The following is a 9,394-nucleotide window of genomic DNA, read 5'->3' on the forward strand; positions in this document are numbered from 1 at the left end:
GTGGGACCCGAGAGAGCGTGGGCAGCCTCTTCTGAGACACCGCCCACCAGTGAGGACCCCAAGCAGCGTGGCCTCGGAGTTAGGCCACTGCGGGGGGTGGGCGCCCTTCCCTCCTGGGTGCCTGGACTGAAGGGAACCCAGCGTGAAGGGCTGAGACTTCAGTGAGAGCCAGCAGGTCTTGGCCTCAGCTCTCTGGGCGTGTCCAGGGGCAGGTGGAGAAGGGGTCACCTTCTCGACACAAGGCGAGGCTGCCTGGGCTCCTCCTGCCTCCCCAGGGTGACGCCCAGCACACTCGGGATAGTGTGCAGGGCACGGTGGTCTGTGGCAGGGTGCCCCTTCCCCACCCACCAACTCCCTCTGGGGCCTCAGAGATGGGAACACAGGTCTGGGGCCTTTCTCCCGCATTGGGCTGAGGGCGGTCCCCACCTCTCTGGGTGCAGCCCAGGCTCTGGCAAAGGTTCACACCCAATGCCCCAGGGTCCCCAGTTTCTGGGAGACCTTCCCGGGACACTGAGCAGTCGCTCACCCAGCAGGGCCAGGCGGGTTTGGAGGGAGGAAGTGGTCTTTCCTCTGGGGGTTTCTGTTCATCCAGGTGAAACACCGGCTCTGCTATCTGCTTCTGCAGTCGGGCCACTGGGGACTCCCAGCTGTGCCCCCTCCCCAGGGACTTCACTGCGCCCTCACATCTGGGGACTCCCAGCCGTGCCCCCTCCCCGGGGACATCACTGCACCCTCACATCTGGGGACTCCCAGCCGTGCCCCCTCCCCAGGGACATCACTGCACCCTCACATACAAGTGCACTTTATTGAATTCAGTTGTCATCAGGTGTGTGTATAAACTGCTGTGTAAAGGGGTGGGTTGAGAGCAGGCTCCCAGCCCCAGGGGCAGGGACAGCAGTGGATGGTGGAAGACCTGGGCTGCCTTCCATGGGTAGCTGTTAGTAGCCTCCATTATTCTTCGCAATCTGTGATGCGATATGGTTGGCTGTAATGTATAAAAACACCAGAAGAACGATGCCTCCAATGGTCCCGAGGATGCCCAGGACCAGGGCCCAGACGTTCAGGCACTTGGCGGTGGAGGCATAGCTCTGGGCCCCAATGATGTCGCCCACCATCTTCCGGTCCCTGGACTGGGGGAGAAGAGATGGTGAGGGGGACCTGGGTCTGGGCTAGGTACGAGCCTGGTACCAAGACTCAGGTCCTCCCCTGCTGGTCCCCCAGTGTCCATTTACCCATGTGGGGACCCACCCCTGCCCGTCCCCCCACAGCCTGAGCAGGACCGTGCCCGGCGGGCCCTCCCTCCCCTCCTGGGGCCTGGATCTCCCTCCTCACAGACTCTCAGCATGTCCAGGAGGCCCCAGGACTCACCGTCCCTCTGCTCTGGCCTCCTACTGGCCGCCCGCCCCACCATGGGGCAAAAGGCTGACCCTGGTCATCCCCACGCACCCCTGCAACCTCACCACAACCTGCACGCCTGGGCGTGCGCGCGCACACACACACACACACACACACGTGCAGAACTATATGTACAAAGCCTCCCACAGCCCACGTGCCGTTTGGGCAGAGGCCTCTCCGGGCTCACGCTCCTTCCCCCAGGCACCTACCCACCTTCACAGAGTAGGCGAATGCCACGAAGCCCAGGCAGAACCAGTTCATGAAGAGGCTGTTGAACAGGGACCAGACGATGTGGTCGGGCACGGAGGTCTCCGTGGGGATCTGGATCATGGTGGCCATCACGGGGGCCGGGTTCTGGGGAACCCCCAGCACCCCCACCTCGTGCTCCTCCTTGTACATGTTGGCGTTGGGGAAAGCAGGTGCTGCTCGCAGAGTGAACGAAGGAGACGATGTTTCTCGAGGCTGAGTTGGAGCAGTTGTGCTCTCGGGCCAGCCTAGTGCAGAGTGGTCCCTCCCCTTCTGGTTTGGTTTTTATTTCTCGGTAGTTTCTATTTCCTGTTGTTTCTGAACTGCTGAATTGTCTGGAAAGTAGGAGGGTTGGACAAATAACTGGGTGCCTGGTATGATTTTATGGGCCCTGTCCTTCCGAGGCGGGGCTGCTTTTCTCAAGGTCCTGCTGGCAGCCTTCCTGGCTAGACGGAGGCCTGGTTTCCAGGCTGTCTGAGGAGAACGCTTGAGCTAATTATCCATGAGATTATGATACAGGACTTTCTTTTTCTTATTTTCTTTAATTTGGGTAAAATATATGTAACATAAAATTTACCATCTTTTTTTTTATTTGAGTAAAGTTAGATTTGTTTAGAGAAATACATAGTGCCTAGAGTGCAGGCTGTTTCAGAAGGCGAGAGAAAGGCCACGAGTTGTTGCAGTTGGGAGCTCAGGTTAGAGTAAAAGTAGATGCACCCTCCACAGACAGAGTGCAGGCCGTCTCTGAAGATGAGGGAGCGGAAAGGGCCGCCAAAATCTGCCACCCCAACCCCGTCTCGGTGCAGAGGTCGGGGCACTAAGCACACTCGCGTGGCTGAGCAGCCGTCACACCATCCACCTCCAGGACTCGTCCGACTTCCCAAACTGACACCCTGTCCCCAGTAAACAGCCTCCAGCCCCTGGCCCCGGGATCTGCTTCCTGACTCTGTGACTGTGACTCCCCCAGGGGCCTCACCTCATGGGAGTGGAATCAGAGTGTTTGTCCTTCTGTGTCTGCTTATTTCACTGAGTGTAACGTCCTCAGGGTTCATCCACATTGTAGCATGAATTGAAGGATGAATGACATTCACTTGTCTTATTTTAACGACCAGTATAAGCCTCTTCTCTGGCCACTTTGCCAGACTTCCTGGTGGCTTCCGTTCCCAGTGGTGGTGTGTTTGTGCAGCAGGCTTTCTGGGGAGGAGCCTCCTGTCTGGGGGGAGAAAGGAAGGGCGTTCCCGGAGGAACTGTGGACCTGGGGTGCAGGGGCTTGGTCTGCTTTTTAGGGGCCAGAGCAGCAAACTGGGAGTGCTGGGGACACAGGCGGCAAACGCGAGTCTGAGAGCAGGAGCTGCGCCAGAGGCCTGTCCCTTGGCATCAGTGATGACTACCTTGGGTGTGTGGCACAGAGGCCCCCGGATGAGCTCTCACCCAGCAGGGACGGGGAGGAAGGCTAGAAGCTGGCCCGGGAGCTCGGGGTCGTCCCGAGCTAGGCGCCTCCTCTCCTCCTGCCCGCTGCCTGCAGTGAGGGCTTTCTATCCTTCCTGGACCTCCAGGCCCTGTGTCCACATCCACGCAGCACAAAGCGAGAGGCAGGCCAAGAGCCGAGGGTGTGCTGACTTGGTTCTGTTCTCCACCGGGAGCACCATGGTTCCTGTGGGCTCATGCAGCCGGCTTCCTCTTCCCTCCCATTGGCCGAGACTGTTTCCCACGGTCACCGCCTGGGAAGTCAAGGTTTAAAGGAAGGCACGTAACTAACCCACCCAAAGTGGGGTGCTGTGGGTGAGGGAGGAGGGCAGAATGGGCCCTGGGGTGACATCTGGCAGGGCCCGCCACCCCGGGGCTTACTCTCCCTCTGCTCTGGCCCCTCTGCTGGCCCCTCATCCCGTTAAGGGTTAGTGTCCTTCCAGTACCTTTGTCTGGACCAGACTCAAGGTCTGAACCTGAAGTGTGAAGGTGCAGCTTCTCTAATTAGCCCGAGAAGGAGGACTATCGGTTGTTGGAGACAAGGGGCCGACCATCCTCACGTGTGTCCCTGCAGCCTCGCCGTGAATGTGCACTGGGAATGATCCCCCAGGACACAGGATCCGTGGTTCCCTATTTGAGTGGAAAACCCTAGTCCCTTGAACTTGCCTCAAGACATACGTGGGAACTGTAAGTGGCAGTGCACAGGTTCCTACTCGCATGGAGCCCGTGGTCTGCAGTCCTCATTTGTGGACGTCTGCTGGCCAGTCCTTCCCCACCCTCACACTCCACATTAGAAACTCTTGGTGTTTACCAGCCAGAGTGGGATTGGGTCTGTCTTAAAAAACAAACTGGGTCTAGAAATGAACTAGGTCCAATTTATGCTGGCCTGGGTCCAGTGCCAGGCCTTGGGGGAGTAAAATCTTATGTGCAGACTGAGGGCTAGTAGGAATCCGCAAGTGAAAAAGAAGCCCCACAACCTGGTAGGAACAGGTTGGCCTCCTAACCTGAGGACTCCCGTGTTGGGATACGTTGGCCGTGGGATGGGTTATATTGACTCTGGGTCACCCACCAATCTCAGGGAAATTTTGGAGCAGTGAGATGCACAGTGAGTCTGGCAGAACCTCCACCTAGCAGCACAGCCCTCGAGGAGTCCGTCGGGCTCCCAGGGCACCAAAGGCTCCGCTCAAAGAAAGCAGCTCGCCACCCCCTGGCACGACTGGCCAGTTTGTACCTGGGAGCTGTGGCCCCAGGAGCTGCAGAGATTACAAAGCTGGCAAGGTCTCACCACAACCACCTAGAGTCACGGTGCCGCACGTGAGGAATGTTGTAAATAGGTGTGCTCGTTTAAGGAGTGGACTTGAAAGCAAAGTTTCCCAAATCAAAGAAAGCAAACGGGATACTGATTTTTATTGGTATGTGGAAGCTTCCAGAAGGCTTCAAAATCCCAAAATACCTCCATTTAAAATTAGTTACAAAAGGCTAATGAAACTGTAAAGACACAAGGTCATAATGAAAAGTCCACCAAACTATTAGCTTTGTAGCTAATGCAGCTCCGAGGCCCAGCATCTAAATTAAGACCCCCGCGTCAGACTCTTCTAGGGACCTCATTAAAGCCTGGCTCACTGAGCCATGTCACCATTGGAATCAACTGGGACACTGGAAAGAAGATGGTCCTCAAAGGGAATCTTTCAACATCAACCCAAATGCCTTCATATCTACCCCTAAAGAAGACCCCCCAGTTCTCCTCCCAGAACTGATGGGACTCCGAGGGGTCTCTGGTAAACCGCTGTGTTATTCCCTTATACAGCCAAGGAAGCTAACAATAAAGTCAATGGAAAACTGGAGCCTGCAGAGAGGATCTTGGGAGAGCTGACAGAAGCCAGAGAGAGCTGAGAACTCTTACCGGAGTCAGCACTCCCAAATCTCTGTCTATAGTGCCCAGCTGAGAGGGAAAATAAAACTTCACGTTGTTGCTTCCTTTCCAAACCAAACCCACTGGTTACTTATCCTTTCTCTACCAAGGATAGCTACTGTCTTTTTTCTTGTCTCGTTTTGTGCCCTAAGACCACGGCTTGGTGTTCTGCCTGCCTGAGACATGCAGGCTGTCAGCTCCCTTGGGCTGTCTTTGAGGGTGACTCTGGATCTGGGGAAGGGAGTGACCTTTACACCTCTTTGAGGACGCCTCTTGTGTCCATGGACTTGTTTAATACTGCCAGAACTAGTTACTGTTTGTCCTGGCTGAAACCTGATGAGATATTTAAAAAGATTTAATAACTCTTATGTCAATGAAAACTTAATCAGTTTATCTAAGAAAGAAATGGAAAATTTAACCTGAGCCACATATGAGGATCATAATCCAGGAAGAGTATCTTAGAAATCTCTGAGAATTGTTCTGCCCATTAGAAGTCAAGGTCGATTTCTGGCGTACAACGTAATGTTTCAGTCACACATATACATACATATATTCCTTTTCATATTCTTTTTCATTACAGGCCAATGTAAGATATTGAATAAATTTCTCTGTGCCACACAGAAGAAATTTGTTTGTTGTTTATCTGTTTTATATATAGTAGTTAGTATCTGCCAATCTCAAACTCCCGATTTATCCCTTCCCACCACCTTTACCCACTGGCAACCGTAAGTTTATTCTCTATGTCTGTGAGTCTGTTTCTGTTTTGCAAATAAGTTCATTTGTGTCTTTTTTTTTTTTTTTAAGATTCCACATATAAGTGATATCATATGGTATTTTTCTTTCTCTTTCTGGCTTACTTCTCTTAGAATGACGATCTCCAGGTCCATCCATGTTGCTGCAAATGGCACTCTTTCATTCGTTTTTATGGCTGAGTAGTATTCCATTACATAAATATATTCACATCTTCTTTATCCAGTCATCTGTCGATGGACATTTAGGCTGTTTCCATGTCTTGGCTATTGTAAATAGTGCTGCTGTGAATATTGGGGTGCATGTGTCTTTTTGAATTATGGTTCCCTCTGGATATATGCCCAGGAGTGGGATTGCTGGGTCATAGGGAAAGTCTATTTTCAGTCTGTTGAGGAATCTCCATACTGTTTTCCATAACAGCTGCACCAAACTGCATTCCCACAACAGTGTAGGAGGGCTCCCTTTTCTCACAGCCTCTCCAGCATTTATCATTCACGGGCTTTGGAATGATGGCCATTCTGACTGGTGTGAGGTGATACCGCATTGGAGTTTGGATTTGCATTACTCTAATGATTAGCAACACTGAGCATTTTTTCATGAGCCTGTTGGCCATTTGTATGTCTTCACTGGGGAATTGCTTGGTTAGGTCTTCTGCCCATTTTTGGATTGGCTTGTTTGTTTTTTGGTTATTAAGTTGTATGAGCTGTTTGTATGTTCTGGAAATTGAGCCCTTGTCAGTTGCATCGTATGCAAATATGTTCTCCCATTCCGTAGGTTGTCTTTTCGTTTTGTTTTTAGTTTCCTTTGCTGTGCAAAAGCTTATAAGCTTAATTGGGTCCCATCTGTTTATTCTTGCTTTTACTTCTATTGCCTGGGTAGACTGCCCGAGGAGAACACTGCTGAGATCTGTGTCAGAGAATGCTTTGCTGCGCTTTCTTCTGGGAGGTTTACAGTGTCTTGTCTTACGTTTAAGTCTTCAAGCCATTTTGAGTTTATTTTTGTGTATGGCGTGAGGGAGTGTTCTCACTTCACTGATTTACAAGTGGCTGTCCAGCTTTCCCAACGCCATTTGCTGAAGAGACTGTCTTTTCTCCACTGTATCTTCTTGTCTTCTTTGTCAAAGATTAGTTGACTGTGGGCGTGAGGGTTTGTCTCTGGGTTCTCTGATCTGTTCCATTGATCTGTGTGTCTGTTTTTGTGCCAATACCACACTCTTTTGATTACTGTAGCTCTGTAGTATTGTCTGAAGTCTGGGAGGATTATTCCTCCAGCTTTGTTCTTTCTCTTCAATATTACTTTGACAATTCTGAGTCTTTAGTGATTTCATATAAATTTTAGGATTATTTGTTCTGGTTCTGTGAAACATGTCCTGAGTAATTTGATAGGGATCACATTACATCTGTAGATTGCTTTGGGTTGTTTTGCCATTTTAAACAATATTAATTCTTCCAACCCAAGAACATGGGATATCTTTCCACTTCTTTATGTCATATTTAATTTTCTTAGTCAATGTTTTGTAGTTCTCTGTGTGTAAGTCTTTCACTTCCTTGGTCAGATTTATTCCTAAGTATTTTATTGTTTTGGATGCACTTTAAAAAAAAGGATTGTGTCTTTACTTTCCTTTTCTGATATTTCCTTGTTGGTATAAAGAAATGCAACAGATTTCTGTATGGTAATCTTATATCCTGCTACATTGCCAAATGCTTTTACCAGCTCTAGTAGTTTTTGTGTGGAGCATTTAGGGTTTTCTATATATAGTATCATGTCATCTGCATATAATGACAATTTTACCTCTTCTCTTCCAATTTGGATCCCTTTCATTTCTTTTTCTTGTCTAATTGCCATGGCTGGGATTTCCAAGACTATGTTGAATTGAAGTGGTGAGAGTGGGCGTCCTTGTGTTGTTCCAGATTTTAGCAGGAAGGCTTTCAACTTTTCACCATTGAATAATGTGCTGGCTGTAGGTTTGTCCTAAATAGCTTTTATTATGCTGAGATAGGTTGTTGGCGTCATAATATCAATGTACACACACACCCCATATGCGGAGAGAGCTGATGGCTACTCTAAAAGTTTATTAAACTACACAGGCTTATAAAGCAAAAGAGAACAATAGGGAAAATGTTTAACTATGGTTTGACATTTTATGACTCCCTAGACACACAGATTGTTTTAAGGTCAGGATCTTAAGATCCTTTGATATTTTTGATAGATTACACTCGTCATGGAGGCAGTGAGCCTTACATCTTATCAGGGCGGAACGTATAGAAAAATAGCTGCTTGACAACATTCTTTCTGACTCAGGCGGCCGTGCCTGTCTTAGGTTGCCCCCCGCTGGGGATCTTGCCTGCCATTGGCTAACCAGCCTTCTCACCTCAGAGTCTGCAGCTTTTATAACTTGTTTACCACTCCAGCCCAAGTCTCATTCCTTTGTTCACACGATTGGGGGGCTACATATGTTCCCTCAGTATAGAGTTACTTTGGTTAGAGTTTTTATCATAAATAGGTGTTGAATTTTATCAAATGTTTTTTATGCATCTATTGATATGATCAAGTGATTTTTGTCATTTCTTTTGCTGAAGTGGTGTATCACATTGATTTATGTGTGTTGTACCATCCTTGTGTGCCTGGAATGAACCCAACTTGATCATGGTGTAGAATCTTTTTTATGTGTTGTTGGATTCTGTTTGCTAATATGTTTTGAGGATTTTTGCATCTTTGTTCATCAAGGATATTGGGCTATAGTTTTCTTTTTTGATAGTATCTTTGTCTGGCTTTGGTATCAGGGTGATGGTGGCTCCATAGAATAAGTTTGAGAGTATTCCTTCTTCTTCAGTCTTTGGAAGAGTTTGGGAAGGTTCGGTATGAGCTCTTCTTTGTGTGTTTGATAGAATTCCCCAGTGGAGCCATCTGGTCCTGGACTTTTGTTTGTAGGGAGGTTTTTATTGCTGATTCTATTTCACTTCTAGTGATTGGTCTGATTGGTCAAATAATCTATTTCTTCTTGATTCAGTTTTGGTGGACTGTATGTTTCTAGAAACTTGTCCATTTCTTCTAAGTTGTCCAATTTATTGCCATATATTTGTTCATAGTATTCTCTTGTGATTTTTTAAATTTCTGTGGTATTGATTGTAATGTCTTCATTTTCATTTCTTATTTTGTTTATCTGTGTTCTCTCTCCCTTTTCTTTGGGGTGAGCCTGGTCAGAAGTTTGCCTATTTTGTTTATTCTTTTGAAAAGCCAACTCTTGGTTTGATTGATTTTTTCTATTTTTTTAATCTTTATTTTATTTCTTTACTCCCTGATCTTTATTATTTCTTTCCTTCTGCTGACTTTAGGTTTTGTTGGTTCTTCTTTTTCTAATTCTTTTAGGTGGTAGGTTAGGTTGTTTATTTGAGATTGTTCTTGTTTTTTGAGGAAGCCTATATTGCTGTGAACTTCCCTCTTAGGACTGCTTTTGTTGCATCCCATAGATTTTGTGTGGTTGAGTTTTCATTGTCATTTATCTCAAGGTATTGTTAAATTTCTTCTTTGAGTTCATCATTGACCCATTGGTTTTTTTAGTAGCATGTTGTTTAGTCTCCATGCTGTCATTTTTTTTTTTTCTCATTTGTTTTTCTGTGGTTG

General features: G+C 48.0%; 1 protein-coding gene across 1 annotated transcript; it reads right to left on the reverse strand.

Moving 5' to 3' along the window:
• Positions 1-786: 786 nt before the first annotated feature.
• On the reverse strand, positions 787-1,928 carry LOC102522622 (interferon-induced transmembrane protein 1). Its single transcript, XM_032490417.1, has 2 exons — positions 1,609-1,928; positions 787-1,130 (listed from the first exon to the last, which is right to left on the reverse strand). Exons 1-2 carry the CDS (start codon positions 1,792-1,794, stop codon positions 939-941), a joined length of 378 nt encoding a protein of 125 aa, XP_032346308.1. The 5' UTR covers positions 1,795-1,928; the 3' UTR covers positions 787-938.
• Between the last annotated feature and the right edge of the window lie 7,466 nt (positions 1,929-9,394).

The sequence above is a fragment of the Camelus ferus genome, chromosome 10 (genome assembly GCF_009834535.1).
Source record: "Camelus ferus isolate YT-003-E chromosome 10, BCGSAC_Cfer_1.0, whole genome shotgun sequence".
NCBI lineage: Eukaryota > Metazoa > Chordata > Mammalia > Artiodactyla > Camelidae > Camelus > Camelus ferus.